This window comes from Rhinoraja longicauda, chromosome 1, assembly GCF_053455715.1.
Source record: "Rhinoraja longicauda isolate Sanriku21f chromosome 1, sRhiLon1.1, whole genome shotgun sequence".
NCBI classification, from domain to species: domain Eukaryota; kingdom Metazoa; phylum Chordata; class Chondrichthyes; order Rajiformes; family Arhynchobatidae; genus Rhinoraja; species Rhinoraja longicauda.
This window is the reverse complement of record NC_135953.1, coordinates 37,417,263-37,436,595: the sequence shown is the minus strand read 5'-3', so window position 1 is coordinate 37,436,595 and position 19,333 is coordinate 37,417,263. Positions and strand designations below refer to the sequence as shown.

Below are 19,333 nucleotides of genomic sequence, written 5' to 3'. Positions count from 1 at the left end.
GTTTTAATTCCGCATTCATTCTGTTCCATAGCTTTACTCCACTGATTGATATAGAAAATAATTTCATTGTTGTTCGAGTATTGCGAATCTTGAAATTTAATGTTCCCCTTAAATTATACCCCCCCTCTCTTTCATAAAACATTTCCTGTAAGTTACTTGGTAGCAAATTGTTTCTCACTTTGTACATGAATTGAGCTGTTTGATATTCCACAATGTCATAAAATTTGATTATTTTAGACTTTATAAATAATGAGTTGGTGTGTTCACAAAAACCGACATTATGAATTATTCTAATGGCTCTTTTTTGCAGTATGAATAGTGGTTGTAGTGAACTTATATATGCACTTCCCCACACCTCTATACAGTAACTTAAATAAGATGAAACTAGTGAACAGAACAGAATGCGAAGTGATTTGTTATCTAGGAAATGTTTTGCTTTGGCCAGAACTGAAATGCTTCTAGATACTTTACTGTGGATATGTTTAATGTGAGATTTCCAGCAAATTTTTTCATCTATTATCACCCCAAGGAATTTAGTTTCATTTACTTTCTATGTTAACACCCTCTATCTGTACCTGTGCTTGATTGTTTATTTTACTGTTCCCAAATATCATAATTTTTGTTTTGCTCAAGTTTAGTGATAATTTGTTAATGTCAAACCATTTTTTAATTTTGCAAAATTCTGAGGTGATACTGTCCAAAAGTTGCTGTAAATTTTCACCAGAACCAAGAATGTTAGTGTCATCAGCAAATAGGATGAATTTCAATATTTTTGATAATTTACATACATCATTGATGTGGATGATGAAGAGTTTAGGACCCAACACTGACCCCTGGGGGACTCCACACACAATGTCCAAATATCCAGACTGATATTCTCCCATCTTCACGAATTGTTTCCCAATGAAGATAAGTGAGCCAGCACCTTCAGCAGCCATACATGCCCAGGCCATAACACCACCATGTTTCACAGATGAGGTGGTATGCTTTGGATCATGAACAGATCCTTCTTTCCTCCATACTTTGCTCTTGCCATCCCTCTGATATAAGTAATCTTCATCTCATCTGCCCACAAGACCTTTTTCCAGAACTGTGGATGCTCTTTTAAGTATTTCTTGGCAAACCCGGTCATCCTATTTTTGCAGCTAACCAGTGGTTTGCATGTTGCAGTGTAGCCTCTGTATTTCTGTTCATGAAGTCTTTTGTGGACTGTGGTCATTGACAAATCCACACCCGACTCCTGAAGAGTGTTTCTGATTTGTCGGACAGGTGTTTGGGCATTTTTCTTTATTATAGAGAGAATTCTCCTGTCATCAGTTGTGGAAGTCTTCCTTGGTCTGCCAGTCCCTTTGTGATTAGTAAGCTCACCAGTGCTCTCTTCTTAATGATGTTCCAAACAATTGATTTTGGTAAGCCTAAGGTTTGGCTGATGTCTTTAACAGTTTTATTCTTGTTTCTCACATAGTGGCTTATTTGATTTTCATTGGCACAACTTTGGTCCTCATGTTGATAAACAGCAATAAAGGTTTCCAAAGGTGATGGAAAGACTGGAGGAAAGACTAGGTGCTGAGAGCTCTCTTATATCTGCATTAAAGAGGCAATTAAACACACCTGAGCAATTACAAATGCCTGTGAAGCATTGTGTCCCAAACATTATGGTGCCCTGAAATTTGGGGGGGGGGGGGGGGGGGGATGATGACGACGTATAAACACAGCTGTAATTTCTACATGGTGAAACCAAAATGTATAAAAATACCCTTTAATAAAATCTGATAATGTGCACTTTAACCACATGTGATTTTTTCTATTACAAATCCCAAATTGTGGAGTACAGAGGCAAATAAATAAATATCCCAAACATTATGGAAGGCACTGTAGTTCCTTGACCATCTTTATATTTAGTTTTCCCACCAATGGTGACTATAGCTTCAGATAGCATGAAGCTGTATTCTGGAATTAAAACAGGAAATGCTTAAAATACTGTGTATGTGTCTCGGTGTCAAATCTTGCTAGATATGCCTGTGAAACATCTTAAAACTTATTACTCTGTTTTATCTGCCAAGTACAGACATTGTTACTGGAAGGGAATTCAGGAGTAGTGAATGGAATAATTTATAAATTTGGACAAGGTATTTGTGCATTTCAAGTAGCAGGGGTTATAAATTAGAAAAATCTATTTTAGGGAAGGAAAGAAACAGACTTTTGGAGAAGCATTGGTTAGTGTCAGAAGGAATTGGGATTGAAGACCATTCAAAAAGTGAATTACTGAGTACATCCAATGAGAAAATTGATTGTCCTTTAAATTATTTCAAATTGCAAACTTGCATCTTTTGCAGCTGCAATCGTACACAATTAGCTACATCAATATTTTAACCCAGTTAATTTGATCTCTTAAAATCTCCATTAACAGTGATTATTCTTGTCAAGAATTAATCTGCTTTAGCAGATTTTAAAACTGTAGCCAATTGTAGACAAGTATAAAATTGCAACCCCTTCTAATATTGATATCTTGTAGAGACACAAGGAACTCAGATGCTGGAATCTTGAGGAAAAACACCAAAGTGCTGAAGCAGCTCAGATGGTCAGACAGCATCTGTGGAGGGAATGGATAGGCATCATTTTGGGTTGGACTGAAGATGGATCCCAACCCAAAACATTGCCTATCCAATCCCTCCACAGATGCTGCCTGACTTGTTGATATCCTGTTGAAAAATTTGCTGCCGTCCTTCCTCTGTTGACAACCATCATTCTTCAGTAGGGATGAGAGAGAGAGGAGTGGCATTTGGCATTGATACCCAGAGGAATGGAGTACTTTATTCCATTTTATACCAGGGCCCCAAGCCCTGGCAGATCAAGTCCGTTGTGCAGGTTCAAACAACAAGTTGACTGTTGCTCACTTATGTAGTGAGGTGACTAGCTCATACGCCTTCGATACATTCACCATGCCATCCCTTATCCTGCCCTCTAATGGCCACTGACCCAGGCTAATCCCTCTCCATGGTCTCCACTCATGCAACCACTGAGAGGTGGGGGGAAGAGAAAGACAAGGAGAGACGCGAGAAACAGGAAAAAGAGGGATCCAGCATCATGGGGCTGGAGTTAAGCGAGGGTGATATTCAGTGAGGAGGGGATGAGCGAGGCAGAACTGAGCATCCAGGATCCAGCCTAGAACAACTGCAGCAGAGATATAAGCGTGCAAAATAGCAATTTCCATAAATCTCCAATTTAGCAAGGGCCTCAATAACATTTTAAAAAATAATCTATTCATTTGCATTTACTCCAGCAAGTATTTCCATCAAATAATTGCAATTACTTTCGTCAATTTGACATCCCTACCAGCTGAAACAGAGCAGCAGCCGACTGCCCCACCTAAATGTAATTATAGCATGAGCATTTTGATCAAGTCATTCAAGACTTTTGATTAGAATTCTAAAAATGAGGATAAACATTAGGAGGACTGAAATTTATTTATACATTCTACTCCAACTATCTCTCAATACCCGATTCCAATTTACTTCAAAGATATTAATGTTTTCATTTGTGGATAGAGTCAGGATATTTACGGGCAGATAAGGATTTATATTCCACATGTGGATTGCACCAGAAAAATACTCAACTGTGAGAGAAAGTTCTCCCCTTCAATTTGAAGAATGTCCAAAACGTAAATTTGTTTTCTCATTAATTTAATTTTGAGATTGTTCAATCTTTTGAAGTAGAATGATCTGAATTAAAATTTTAGTGTTAAAGCCAAAAACACATTTTAAAAGTTTTATTAGTACCTGTTTTTGCAGAAACAAAATTTTTAGCATTTAAGGTTCAGAAATGCTTCTGATATTCAAAGTTTTGTGAAATGTTACAATACAGAACAATGCAATTTCTGTTCTAATACGCAAAGAAAAATAATCTGTTGCAGTTAATAATGAAGATTAATAGTAAATAAACACTCCAGAACTACAGCAGTGAGGAAGACATAATGTCACATTTGACGAGTGTAAATAAAACAAGTGCAGCGGCAACCAGACAAATCAAAGAAAGTGCTTAAGGAGATGTAAATTTTACCTCACGCTGCAATTCTTTTCAGAGTCTACGAATAGATTTCCTATAAGGGAATCTATATGAAACCGACCCACTGAGGGATGGAGCGCAAATCAAGGCTGGGTTTGCTCATTTTATTTCCTGTTTGCTAAAAATGAGAGATTTGCTCTTTCTGCCCATTCATTGTGTTTTGCAAACATAATGCATAGGTGGTAACACAGCACCCAGCCAGTGACAGATGACAGACTAGTCCCAGTCTAATAATTCCTATTGCACTATAGGTTACTTAATCATATACATCTTTATAATAGCCTACAGTCCAGTAAGTGTTTTCTTTGACAGAGGACAAAAAGCAGATTTAACCCTGGAAAATGGCTATTATCCAGCTTTTCCACATACCAAACCAAACTGCACTGCAAGAGTGCAGATGCACATGTTGTACTATTGTTGCTGGAAGAGGAATGGGATAGAGTGCAGAGCTCCGAAAAATTAACATTCAAATAGATATTTCTCTAGTTAAGAATGACGAGTGAAAAATACTTCAGCCATATTATTTCATGTCCCTGTGATCCGGGTAAACTGTAAAAACATTAAGAGTGCTACCACAGACATCTTGGACTTTGTCTTCTTCAATTTAGACTTTTTATGAAGCATTGTTTACTCATCCCCTACCCACCCTTCCAAATAAAAAAAAGAAATACACAGCCACATGTATCAACAGAGCTGGAAAATGAATAGTACGTGGGATGAATTGTGTCTTCTCTCTACCCTCAATCAAGCAGAGATAGAAGAGATGCTTTCAGCTGGCTCCTGCGCGGGTCATTAAGTCTTCCAGAGCTTTCTCCTGGTCATTATTGTGAAGAACAAGAACTTCTTTGATAACGGCCTGTTCAAAGCCCATTTCTCTGAATTTAGACATGAGGTGAAGAAACTCCAGGGTCTGAAAGAGAAGATGGAAGGCAAGTGAAAAGTGGCGGAATGGATTTCATTCTCGACATAATTGAGCACACAAATTAACAGTGATGACAAGGTGTGTGCTATGTTCCGATTTTATTTTAGATTCTAGAATCTACAATCCTTTGCTTCTCTGCAACACATATTTATAATACAAAGTCAAGATGTAAAATGTGTTTTTAACACTGGTGAGTTTCAACAGTTTTGGTTTTTTTAAATCAGATGCTCAAACTCATCTTGAATCAGTTTTATTTTCCCAATTTTTTTTACATTCACAAAAAATGACAATCAACCATGCATGCCATTAATAATTCAATTCTGGTAGGCTATTCTTGTATATTCTGCTTACTCAAAGTTACTCTGAAATTGACTAGCAGCCTAAACTCATTAAATTCACAAAAAGTGCAAAGCTAAGACCACAGCCTAAAAGATTAAGTACATCTTCATTACTCAGGTAACTTACAAATTGTTAAATAACTTTAGTTAGATTGAATAAAAATACTTCAGAAATCTGAAATAAAATGCTGGAAATACTTTGCAGGTCAAACAACATCGGTGCTTAAAGAGATGAGTTAATGTTACAGGGCATCTATGCTTAATGTTACATGATGAGTGGCTGGTATGTACTGCCAGTGGTATTGGAAACATCTGATGGTGGCGTTTAAGCAGCTTTTAGGTAGGCACATGAATCTGCAGGGATATGGATCACATAGGCAGAGATTTGTTTAATTTGGCATCAAACATCAGCTAAAGAGCCTGTTCCTGTGCTATGTTCTAAAATAGTGCTTACCTAATATTTCTCTTCCCCAACACCTGGATTACAAGTTAGGAAAAGGGGATGTACAATGAGATCTGGGTGTCCTGGTGCATCAGTCACTGAAAGGCAGCATGCAGGTACAGCAGGCAGTGAAGAAAGCCAATGGAATGTTGGCCTTCATAACAAGAGGAGTTGAGTATAGGAGCAAAGAGGTCCTTCTGCAGTTGTACAGGGCCCTAGTGAGACTGCACCTGGAGTACTGTGTGCAGTTTTGGTCTCCAAATTTGAGGGAGGTTATTCTTGCTATTGAGGGCGTGCAGCGTAGGTTTACTAGGTTAATTCCAGGAATGGCGGGACTGTCGTATGTTGAAAGACTGGAGCAACTAAGCTTGTATACACTGGAATTTAGAAGGACGAGAGGGGATCTTATCGAAACATATTGTTTCGGGTTGGATACATTAGAGGCAGGAAACATGTTCCCAATGTTGGGGGAGTCCAGAACCAGGGGCCACAGTTTAAGAATAAGGGGTAGGCCATTTAGAATGGAGATGAGGAAAAACTTTTTCACTCAGAGTTGTAAATCTGTGGAATTCTCTGCCTCAGAAGGCAGTGGAGGCCAATTCTCTGAATGCATTCAAGAGAGAGCTAGATAGAGCTCTTAAGGATAGCGGAGTCAGGGGGGTATGGGGAGAAGGCAGGAACGGGGTACTGATTGAGAATGATCAGCCATGATCACATTGAATGGTGGTGCTGGCTCGAAGGGCCGAATGGCCTACTCCTGCACCTATTGTCTATTGTCTCATACTGGGCTTCAATATCTATCTTCATCTACTCCCCTTTTGCAGGCAATTAAGAACTTCTTAAAGTGCATTGTTGTAATGCAGGAAATTCACCATCCAATCTGCAGTCTGCTTGTTTTATCAATCAACAAAAGCCAAATACATAGCCAAGTAATTTGTTTCAGTGATGATGATTTAGAGGAAACATGGCTAAAATCCCTTCTCTAGCTCTTCTTCAAAACAGTGCCTCTGGTAACTTTTAGCCATAGAGCTACACAGCACAGAAACAGACCCTTGGGCTCAATTTGTCTATGCCAACCAAGTTACCTAACCAAGATAGTACCACTTGTTTGTGCCTGGGCCATATCGCTCCAAACTTTTCTTACCCATGTACCTAAATAAGTGTCTTTTAAATTTCATAATTGTACTTGCCTCTTCCACTTCCTTTGGGAGCTTATTCCATGTACACACTACCTACTGAGTGGAAAAGTTTCAGGTCCCTTTTGAATCTTTCCCCTCCCACAAACATCTACGGTCTAATTTTAGACCACCCCCCCACCCTAGGGAAAAGACCATTGCTATTTACCTTATCCAAGTTCCTCATCATTTTAGAAACATAGAAACATAGAAAATAGGTGCAGGAGTAGGCCATTCGGCCCTTCGAGCCTGCACCGCCATTCAATATGATCATGGCTGATCATCCAGCTCAGTAGCCTGTACCTGCCTTCTCTCCATACCCCCTGATCCCTTTAGCAAAAAGGGCCACATCTAACTCCCTCTTAAATATAGCCAATGAACTGGCCTCAACTACCTTCTGTGGCAGAGAATTCCACAGACTCACCACTCTGTGTGAAGAAATGTTTTCTCATCTCGGTCCTAAAAGACTTCCCCCTTATCCTTAAGCTGTGACCCCTGGTTCTGGACTCCCTCAACATCGGGAACAATCTTCCCGTATCTAGCCTCTCCAACTCCTTAAGAATTTTATATGTTTCTATAAGATCCCCCCTCAGTCTTCTAAATTCCAGCGAGTACAAGCCCAGTCTATCCAGTCTTTCCTCATATGAAAGTCCCGCCATCCCAGGGATCAATCTGGTGAACCTTCTCTGTTAGCCCTCTAAGGCAAGAACGTCTTTCCTCAGGTTTGGAGACCAAAACTGCACACAATACTCCAGGTGCGGTCTCACCAAGGCCCTGTACAACTGCAGCAGAACCTCCCTGCTCCTAAACTCAAATCCTCTTGCTATGAATGCCAACATACCATTCGCTTTCTTCACTGCCTGCTGCACCTGCATGCTTGCTTTCAATGACTGGTGCACCATGACACCCAGGTCACGTTGCATCTCCCCTTCTCCCAATCGGTCACCATTCAGGTAATACTCTGCTTTCCTGTTCTTGCCGCCAAAGTGGATAACCTCACATTTATCCACATTATATTGCATCTGCCATGCATTTGCCCACTCGCCTAATCTATCCAAGTCACTCTGCAGCCTCCTAGCATCCTCCTCGCAGCTAACACTGCCACCCAGCTTCGTGTCATCCGCAAACTTAGAGATGTTGCATTCAATTCCCTCGTCCAAATCACTAATATACACTGTAAATAACTGGGGTCCCAGCACTGAGCCTTGCGGAACCCCATTAGTCACTGCCTGCCATTCCGAAAAGGACCCGTTTATTCCTACTCTTTGCTTCCTGTCCGCCAATCAATTTTCTATCCACCTCAACACTGAACCCTCAATACCGTGTGCTTTAAGTTTGTACACCAATCTCCTATGTGGGACCTTGTCGAAGGCCTTCTGAAAGTCCAGATACAACACATCGACTGGCTCTCCCTTATCCACTCTACTAGTTACATCCTCGAAAAATTCTATAAGATTCGTCAGACATGATTTGCCTTTGGTAAATCCATGCTGACTTTGTCTGATGATTTCACCACTTTCCAAATGTGATGCTATCACATCTTTAATAACTGACTAGCATTTTCCCCACTACCGATGTTAGGCTAACTGGTCTATAATTCCCTGTTTTCTCTCTCCCTCCCTTTTTAAAAAGTGGGGTTACATTAGCTACCCTCCAGTCCTCAGGAACTACTCCAGAATCTAAAGAGTTTTGAAAAATTAACACTAATGCATCCACTATTTCTGAGGCTACTTCCTTAAGCACTCTGGGATGCAGCCTATCTGGCCCTGGGGATTTATCTGCCTTTAATCCATTTAATTTACCTAACACCACTTCCCGACTAACCTGGATTTCCCTCAGTTCCTCCATCTCATTAGACCCCCGGTCCCCCGCTATTTCCGGCAGACGGTTTATGTCTTCCTTAGTGAAGACAGAACCAAAGTATCCTATCCCCCCTGGTTAAATCCCTCCCCACCTATGTCCAAGACACCTCACACGCTCTCCATCTCCTGGATAACTTCCGGTTCCCAGGCCCCCACTCCCTCATTTTCACCATGGATGTCCAGTCACTCTACACTTCCATCCCCCACAAGGATGGTCTCGAAGCCCTCCGTTTCTTCCTCGACCGTAGAACCAGCCAATCCCCATCGACCAACACTCTCCTCCGCCTAGCAGAGCTGGTTCTTACCCTCAACAACTTCTCCTTTGACTCCTCCCACTTCCTCCAAACCAGAGGCATAGCTATGGGCACTCGCATGGGCCCTAGCTACGCCTGCCTCCTTGTCGGGTACGTCGAACAATCCCTGTTCCAGACGTACACTGGCCCCATCCCCGAACTCTACCTCCGCTACATCGACAACTGCATTGGTGCTACCTCTTGCACCCATGCAGAACTCACTGACTTCATACACTTCACCTCCAATTTCCATCCTGCCCTTAAATATACCTGGACTACCTCTGACATCTCCCTCCCGTTTCTGGACCTCACCATCTCCATCAAAGGAGAAAAACTAGTGACGGACATTTTCTACAAGCCCACCGACTCGCACAGCTATCTGGACTACACTTCTTCCCACCCGGTCCCCTGCAAAAAGTCTATCCCCTACTCCCAATTCCTCCGTCTACGCCGCATCTGCGCCCGGGATGAGGTGTTTCAGACTAGGGCTTCCGAGATGTCCTCGTTTTTCAGAAAACGGGGCTTCCCCTCCTCCATTATAGATGAGGCTCTCACTAGGGTCTCTTCTACACCCCGCAGCTCCGCTCTTGCTCCCCCTCCCCCCCACTCGCAACAAGGACAGGATCCCCCTCGTTCTCACCTTCCACCCCACCAGCCAGCGGATCCAACATATCATCCACCAACATTTCCGTCACCTACAACAGGACCCCACCACTGGCCATATCTTCCCATCCCCTCCCCTCTCTGCGTTCCGCAGAGACCGTTCCCTCCGCAACTCCCTGGTCCACTCGTCCCTTCCTACCCAAACCACCCTAACCCCGGGCACTTTCCCTTGCAACCACACGAGATGCAACACCTGTCCCTTCACCTCCCCCCTCAACTCCATCAAAGGACCCAAACAGTCTTTCCAGGTGAGACAGAGGTTCACCTGCACCTCCTCCAACCTCATCTATTGCATCCGCTGCTCTAGATGTCAACTTATTTATAATCGGCGAAACCAAGCGCAGGCTCGGCGATCGCTTCGCTGAACACCTGCGCTCGGTCCGCATTAACGCAACTGATCTCCCGGTGGCCCAGCACTTTAACTCCCCCTCCCATTCCCAGTCTGACCTCTCTGTCATGGGCCTCCTCCAGTGCCATAGTGAGGCCCGCCGGAAATTGGAGGAGCAGCACCTCATATTTCGCCTGGGCAGTTTGCGGCCCGGTGGTATGAACGTCGACTTCTCCAACTTCAGATAGCTCCTCTGTCCCTCCCTTCCCCTCCTCCTTCCCAGATCTCCCTCTATCTTCCTGTCTCCACCTATATCCTTCCCTTGTCCCACCCCCGACATCAGTCTGAAGAAGGGTCTCGACCCGAAACGTCACCCATTCCTTCTCTCCCGAGATGCTGCCTGACCTGCTGAGTTACTCCAGCATTTTGTGAATAAATCAAAGTATTTGTTCAATTGGTCTGCCATCTCCTTGTTCCCTATGATCAATTCACCTGTTTCCGACTGCAAGGGACCTGCATTTGTCTTAACTAATCTTTTTCTCTTGACATATCTATAAAAGCTTTTGCAGTCAGTTTTTATGTTCCTTGCCAGTTTTCACTCATAATCTATTTTCCCTTTCCTAATTAAGCCCTTTGTCCTCCTCTGCTGGACTCTGAATTTCTCCCAGTCCTCTGGTATGCTACTTTTTCTGGCGAATCTATGTTTCATCTTTTGTTTTAATACTATCCTTGATTTCCCTTGTTAGCCACAGGTGCACTACCTTTCCTGGTTTGTTCTTTTGCCAAACTGGGATGAACACTTGTTGTAGTTCATCCATGCGACCTTCCATTGCATGTCCACCGTCACCGAAACCTCTACAAAGTCATTCTGCAGCCTCCTACACTCCATGAAAAAGAGACCAAGCTTACCCAGCCTCTCATTATAACTCAAACCCTCCACATTTGGTGACATCTTTTTTTGCGCACTTTCCTTTAACAACATCCTTTACTTCTGGTGGACAGGGTCTTGTTCCACAGATTCAGTTAACAATCCAATAGTGCAACACTCCTTCAGTACTGCACTTAATAATTATCCTAGATTTTTATACAACACCCTGCCATGCTATTTTAACCCACTACTGCCTTAGCCATTGGTCACATGAGGGCAGATGACCACAAGCACTGGTAGAGAGGTAAGTGTTAAAGAAGCCTCCCAACAGATGAAAAAGTAGTAAAGGGGTTAGGAAAGCAAAACAAGATCTTGGCAGCTGCATGGCCTCTAATAATAAGCCAATTATCATAGATTCACAGGAGACCAGATCCTTGCTCACCAGTTTAGTTTAGAGATACAGCGCTGAAACAGGCCCTTCGGCCCACGAGTCTGCACTGACCAGCAATCCCCGCACACTAACACTATCTTACACACACTCGGGACAATTTACATTTACACCAAGCCAATTAACCCACATACCTGTACGTCTTTAAATTAATTGTGTAGTTTTTCCACTCTTTGAAATAACCCCAAGTTTTGGCATAGTAACCATCAATATTAAAAACCTTAATCGACATTTTGAATTAGTTTTGGTTATTTACTCAGACACCGAACTTGCTCATTTTAGCCACCTTCGCATGTAATACTAATTTAAAGCAACATATAACTTCAAGTTGTATTTAAGTTTGAAAATATGTCTTAATTAAACAAAAGTACAATTTGTTTTGATTAAAGTTTGGGAATTAAAAGTGCATTCAATAAATCTAGTAAATTTACTGAATTCAGTTTCATAGCTTGTCAGTGGCACTAATTTACACCCAACTTAGGATTTTTAATCATGTAAAGATACATTCAACAATCATTTAAGCACATATTGAGGCTCAACTTACCTTTGGCTCTGAACACTGATTGATTTCTAGACCTTCCTCTACGAGTGTGGGTTCAAAGCTTTGCTCACAGAGTCGTCCATGAATGAACAAGTAATCAAGCACCTGAAAATGATTAAATAAAGTTTACAGCTGCACTACTCAAAATAATTTTCTTTCAAGAACTGCTTCACAATCGCGGAACATTGTTTCTCTATTGCAGAGGTACAACAAGGTACGTAATAAGCACAGGGTGTTTGATATTCAAATCAATGAAAGGAAAGTCATTTTACTGGCTCTGCTAATATCCTAAATTACCTTCACTGGCTATCACATCCTCACAAAAAGTATTAGAATGTTCTTGGTTAGATTTTAGGTTTATCGGTGGCAGGGTGGCGTAGCGGTAGAGCTAAAGCCTTACAGCACCAGAGATCCGGGTTCCATCCTGACTACGGGTGCTTGTCTGTACGGAGTTTGTACAATCCCCCCCGTGACCTGCGTGGGTTTTCTCCGAGTTCTTCACACTCTGAAGACGTACAAGTTTGTAGGATAATTAACTTGGTATAAAATTGGCCCTAGTGTGTGCAGGGTAGTGTTAATGTGTGGGGATCACTGGGCCGAAGGGCCTGTTTCTGCGCTGTATCTCAAACTAAAAAAGTAAAACTATTGTCAAACGCCACATGGAAATTCTGCCTTAATCGCCTCTATCCCTTGATACATCAATGCTGTTGAGGGTCTTGACATTAATTGTATATTTTCCCTTTACAAATGATTAGTGTCAGGGGTTATGGGGAGAAGGCAGGAGAATGGGGTTAACGAGGGAGAGGTAGATCAGCCACGATTGAATGGTGGAGTTGACTTGATGGGCTGAATGGCCTAATTCTGCTCCTATCACATGACCTCCCACAGTGCAACACAACACACTTGCTCGGATTAAACACCATCTGCCATTTCTCCGCCCATTTCCGTAGCTGATCTACATTCCGCTTGATGCTTTGACAGCAAACCTCAGTCTGCGACCCCAATATCTACCATCTGTGTCATCTGCAAACCTTCTAACCAATTCATTTATGTTCCCATCCAAGTCATTTATATACACCGATCAGCCAAAACATTATGACCACTGTCAGGCGAAGTGAATAACATTGATTATCTTGTTGCAATGGCACCTGACAAGGGGTGGGATAGATTAGGCAGCAAGTGAACAGTCAGTTCTTGAAGTTGATGTATTGGATGCAGGAGAAATGGGCAGGAGTAAAGACCTGAGCGACTTTGACAAGGGCCAAATTGTTATGGCCAGATGACTGGGTCAGAGCATCTCTGAAACAGCAAGGCTTGTGGGGTGCTCCCGGTCAGCAATGGTCCGAGGAGGGACAAACCACAAACCGGCAACAGGGTGTTGGGCGCCCAAGGCTCATCGATGCACGAGGGCAACGAAGGCTATCCCGTCTGGTCCGAACCGACAGAAGGTCTACTGTGGCACAAGTCGCAGAAAATTTTAATGGTGGTCACGGGAGGAATGGGGCTGCACACAGACCAACAGCATATTAGGCAGGTGGTCATAATGTTTCGGCTCATCAGGTCATAATGTTTTGGCTGATCGGTGTATATCACAGAGAACCCAGGACAAATCCCTATGGAACTCCACTGGTCAAAGACTCCAGCCTGAATATTTTCCTTCAACCACAATCCTCTACCTTCTATGAGTAAGGCACTCCTGAATCGAAATGACAAAGTCACTGTGGATCATCCCATGCATCTTACTAAAATTCATGGAGCCAACTTCCTCCACCCTACCCCCATTGTTCACCTTCGTCACCTCCTCAAAAAAGTTGATCAATTTAGTAAGACGTGACTTGCCGCAAATAAAGCTATGCTGACAAATCAATTCTCTTCCAAATGGGGAATAAATTGTAACCGAAAAAATATCCTCTCCAATAGCTTTCCTACCACTGATGAGGATGATGGTGATGAAGGAATGTTTTTGCAATTGCAAGTCTGTGACCACAGTGCACCACCGGGACTGTCCACAATTATAATACAATAACATTGTATGCAAATGTTGTTGGCATAATTAGTAAGTTTGCAGGGCCTGAAAATTCGTGTTCTTTTCTCAGCAGGATAGTCTTAGACTGCAGAATGATCAGTTGATAAAATTGGCACAACAATGGCAGATGGAATTTAACCTGACAAATACAAGGTGATTAAGTTTGACAAATAAGGGGAGGGCATACACAATGAATAGTAGGGGCCCAGGGATTATTAAGCAACAGAGTGACCTTGGTATAAAGTCCAAGCATCCCTGAACGTTGCTGCATAGATAGACAAAGTGGAAAAGGCATATGGAATACTTTTAGCTTCATTTGCTGGACACGGAATACAAGTCAAGTCAAGTCAAGTCAATTTTATTTGTATAGCACATTTAAAAACAACCCTCGTTGACCAAAGTGCTGTACATCAGTTCAGGTATTAAGAAACGAACATACAATGGCTCACAAACATAATAGCACATACATAAACAGTTCACAGCGCCTCCTCAGAGGGCCTCAAACATTAGGGAGTAGAAATAGGTTTTGAGCCTGGACTTAAAGGAGTCGATGGAGGGGGCAGTTCTGATGGGGAGAGGGATGCTGTTCCACAGTCTAGGAGCTGCAACCGCAAAAGCGCGGTCACCCCTGAGCTTAAGCCTAGACCGTGGGATAGTCAGTAGCCCCTAGTCGGCTGACCTGAGGGACCTGGAGATAGAGTGGTGGGTTAGAAGATTTTTAATATGGGGGGGGGGGGGGAAAGCCCGTTAGGGCTTTGTATTTAAATAGGAGGAGCTTGAAGTTGATTCTGTACTGTACTGGGAGCCAGTGGAGAGAGGCCACTGATGTGGTCCCTTTTACAGGTTCCCGTCAGGAGTCTCGCGGCTGCGTTTTGGACCAATAGGTTACTTTTCCATTTATAAAATGGGTGCTGGATTACCATGTACAGTTCTGGTCACCATACTTTGGACATAACTTGACTGGTCAGGATTCATTAGGATGTTGCTTGGGACAATGCACTTCCTTTATAAGGAAGGATAGGGTGTATTTTCCTTGGAGGAGATGAGGTTGGGGGGGGGGGGGGGGGGATCTGATCGGTATACATCATTTTGAGGGGCATAGATAAGGTAAACAGTAGGAAACCTTTCCCTGGAGCAGGGATGCTGACCCATTCTCACTGTCTGACCCACTCAGTTACTTCAGAATTTTATATTTTACTCAAGGTGTATCATCTGTAGTTTCTTGTGTCTCCATTCTTCTGATATAATTTGGAGTCAGTGCCAATTCTGCCTCCTTTCTAAAGAAACTAATCTCAATACGGTACCATTTTAACAGTACTCTTTGTGCTAAACAGCAATTAACGACTGTTTCAGTTGAAGCACCTATATTGTAAAGAAAAATATTGCTGCAATTGCTGGAAATATGAAATACTCAAAGGATAAGGAGCACATGTGAAGAGAGAAAATTGTTAACAATGACCTTCCTTCAGAACCTTCGAACATTCCCATTTTATCACCAATTATGTATTACAGGACAAACGCAGGCTAACTTATTTGGGATATTTTATCAATTTGAGGGGTAAAGGAATGCTTCAGTGAGAAGGAGTAGATCGGTTTCACTCAATTAAACAGTAACATGGTAATAAGTTCTAGTTATTTGCACAATTTTCCTTTGGAAGTTCACTTCATGAATCCACCCACGTCTCATTGTAAGCCAATTAGAACTTGTGTTCCCCCCCATCTCAAATGGGATACAACATATATATCAACGAGTTATCTACTTCTTTGTACAGCTAGTTAACAAATTCTTAAATGCATTTCCAACTAGTAATCCATGTTGCAGGTCGAGCCACCAGGAACAAAGGAGGACCCGGTGTGGGGATACCACCATGAGGGGGGTGGGCAAAAAGGAGGACCCGGTGTGGGGGTGCCGCCTTGTGGGAGATAGGCAAAAAGGAGGTCCTAGCATGAGGGAGGGAGGGGGCAGAACAAAGGAAGACAAGGCATGGAATATTTTGTAACTTTGTCAGCACCATTTGTTGAGTATGCAAAACAAAGAATTTCACCGTGACTCGTCACAAGTGACAATAAAGTATTAATTCATTCAAAACCCATCGGTATGGTTCACTGGTTCTTTATAATCACATATACCGAGGTAGAGAGATTTTTTTTTTTTGCATACAGTTCAGTAAAGTATTACTTTACATAAACACAATCTCGGATTAAGTACAAAGTTTATAGAAATAGTCCACTAAGACAATATACAAGAATCGCTAAAGTTGTGGAACTATTCTCAAAGTCTAAGTGCTCCGCCAGGAGGTACAAGTCATATCAAATAGCTACCGATAGTAGTCTTTACCCACCTCCTTTAGAACATGTATAACAAACTATTGAACTATTTAACCTTCCTTTAAAACTGGAAATTTCCATCTCCGACAAAGAGAACGAAGATAAAGAAAGGCAATTGCTCTCATTCTGTACAAATAAACATATTAATTAATTTAACAAAATTATCCTGCTATTATTTGAAAAGAGTAGAAAGATAAAACTTGTCCTTTGCTGAATGTTAAAAAAAAGCCTTACTTGTTCTAGGTTTTCTCCTCGTTTCTGCATGGCTTTGATTACATTCTCACAGGAATATCCCATGCCAACTATAGTTTCTGCACATTGTCTCTCACTTGGTGTTAATGCTTGAAGTGGATCAAGACACTCCAATCTCTTTGATACATCTCCAGCATTAGTGATGAACAATTCGGTAGCAGGGTGGTTTTGAGAATTAACCTATTTAGAAGACAAAAAACAGCAAAGATAAACTAGGTATAGCTTTACAGTTGGTTTACAGAATAAGTAAATACATTTCTAAAGATATGTCCAAAATTAAAACTTATGGGAAAATATTATTGATAGTACAGAATAAAGCACGTTTGCTTTATGTAATAATTAGAAGAGAAGTTACTTACCAAATTAAATTCAAACCTGTAAATCTAATAAACATAGAACAGTAGAGCACAGGAACCATCTCCGCAGCTGATGTCTGTGCCGGACACAATGCTAAGATCAACTCATATCTGCCTGCCCATAATCCAGATCCCTCCATTCTCTGTATATTCATGTGCCATACCTATCCCTCCTCTCCTCCCTGGAACATGCCGGTCCTGAACATAGATCAACTGATCTTTAACAACTCCCACATGTCAGATATGCACTTACCCAATAACAATTGCTCCCAATGTACCTTCCCGAGCTCCTGCCAAATAACACAGTAATAGACAATAGGTGCAGGAGTAGGCCATTTGGCCCTTCGAGCCTGCACCGTCATTCACTGTGATCATGGCTGATCATCCACAATCAGTACCCCGTTCCTGCCTTTTCCCCATATCCCTTGACTCCGCTCTCTTTAAGAGCTTATCTAACTCTCTCTTGAAAGCATCCAGAGAATCGGCCTCCACTGCCTTCCGAGGCAGAGAATTCCACAGATTCACAAACCTCTGGGTGAACAAATTTTCCTCATCTCTGTTCTAAATGGCCTACCCCTTATTCTTAAACTGTGGCCCCTGGTTCTGGAGTCCCCCAATATCGGGAACATGTTTCCTGCCTCTAGCGTGTCCAATCCCTCAATAATCTTATATGTTTCAATGAGATCCCCTCTCATCTTTCTAAATTCCAGTGTATACAAGCCCAGTCGCTCCATTCTTTCAACATATGACAGTCCCGCCATCCTGGGAATTAACCATGTGAACCTACGCTACACTTGTGGGACATTTATCAAAGGCTTTCTGAAAGTCAAGGTACACTACATCCACTGGCTGTCCCTTGTCTATTTTCTACTTACATCCTCAAAAAATTCTAGAAGATTAGTCAAGCATGATTTCCCCTTCGTAAATCCATGCTGACTCGGACTGATTCTTTTACTTCTATCCAAATGTGCCGCCATTTCTTCTTTTATAATTGACTCCGGCATCTTCCCCACCACCAATGGCAAGCTAACTGGTCAATAATTCCTTGTTTTCTCTCTCCATTCTTAAAAAGTGGGATAACATTAGCTACCCTCCAAGCCACAGGAACTGATCCTGAATCAATAGAACAATGGAAAATGATCACCAATGCATCCACGATTTCTAGAGCCACCTCCTTAAGTATCCTGGGATGCAGACCATCAGGCCCTGGGGATTTATCAGCCTTCAGTCCCATCAGTTTACCAAACACCATTTCCTGTCTAATGTGAATTTCCTTCAGTTCCTCCATCACCCTCGGTCCTCTGGCCACGAGTACATCTGGGAGATTGTGTCTTCCTTAGTGAAGACAGATCCAAAGTACCTGTTCAACTCGTCTGCCATTTCCTTGTTCCCCATAATAAATTCACCTGTTTCTGTCTTCAAGCCACCCACATTTGTCTTAACTATTTTTTTCCTCTTCACATACCTAAAGAAGCTTTTACTATCATCCTTTATATTCTTGGCTAGCTTACCTTCGTACCTCATCTTTTCTTTTTAGTTATCTTCTGTTGCTCTTTAAAAGTTTCCAAATCCTCTGGCTTCCCGCTCATCTTCGCTATGTTATACTTCTCTTTTATTTTTAAACTGTCCTTGACTTCCCTTGTCAGCCACGGTCTCCTTAGAATCTTTCTTCCTCTGGAATGAACTGATCTTGCACCTTCTGTATTATTCCCAGAAATACCTGCCATTGTTGTTCCACTGTCATCCCTGCTAGGGTCTCTTTCCAGTCAACTTTGGCCAGCTCCTCCCTCATGCCTCCACAGTCCCCTTTGCTCAACTGTAATACTGACACTTCCAATTTTCCCTTCTCCCTCTCAAATTGTAGATTAAAACGTATCACATTATGGTCACAACCTCTTAAAGGCTCCTTTACCTGGAGTTCCCTTATCAAATCCAGTTCATTACACAACACTAAATCCAGAATTGCATCCTCCCTGGTAGGCTCCAGTACAAGCTGCTCTAAGAATCCATCTCAGAGGCACTCCACAAACTCCCTTTCTTGGGGTCCAGTACCCCAACCTGATTTTCCCAGTCTACCTGCATGTTGAAATCTCCTATAACCACCGTAGCATTACCTTTGCTACATGCCAATTTTAACTCTTGATTCAACTTGCACCCTATATCCAGGCTATTGTTTGGGGGCCTGTAGATAACTCCCATAGGATCTTTTTACCCGTACAATTTCTCAGTTTTATCCATACTGACTCTACATCTCCTGATACTATGTCACCCCTTGCAAGGGACTGAATGTAATAAAATAATCATTTTGTTCAAATGTCAAGGGATAAATTTCCTTAAATACTACTACTTCATTGCAGCCTGAAAAGGGGAGTCCATTACATTAATTGTATATTTTTGTTTCATCGTTATAAATGACATTGTCAGTT

The 19,333-nt window shown here is 42.1% G+C and overlaps 1 protein-coding gene across 2 annotated transcripts in view; it reads right to left on the bottom strand.

Annotated features, from left to right (window-relative positions):
• Window positions 1-2,704: 2,704 nt before the first annotated feature.
• The window catches only part of ubap1 (ubiquitin associated protein 1), a 36,568-nt gene continuing 19,939 nt past the window's right edge, over window positions 2,705-19,333 (bottom strand). For both annotated transcript variants that reach the window (XM_078431774.1, XM_078431842.1), the window contains exons 5-7: window positions 16,534-16,731; window positions 11,949-12,050; window positions 2,705-4,975 (exon numbers count right to left, since the gene is read on the bottom strand). In XM_078431774.1, coding sequence (XP_078287900.1) covers window positions 4,835-4,975; window positions 11,949-12,050; window positions 16,534-16,731 — 441 coding nt within the window. In that variant the 3' untranslated portion in view covers window positions 2,705-4,834. The remainder of the gene's footprint in view (window positions 4,976-11,948; window positions 12,051-16,533; window positions 16,732-19,333) is intronic.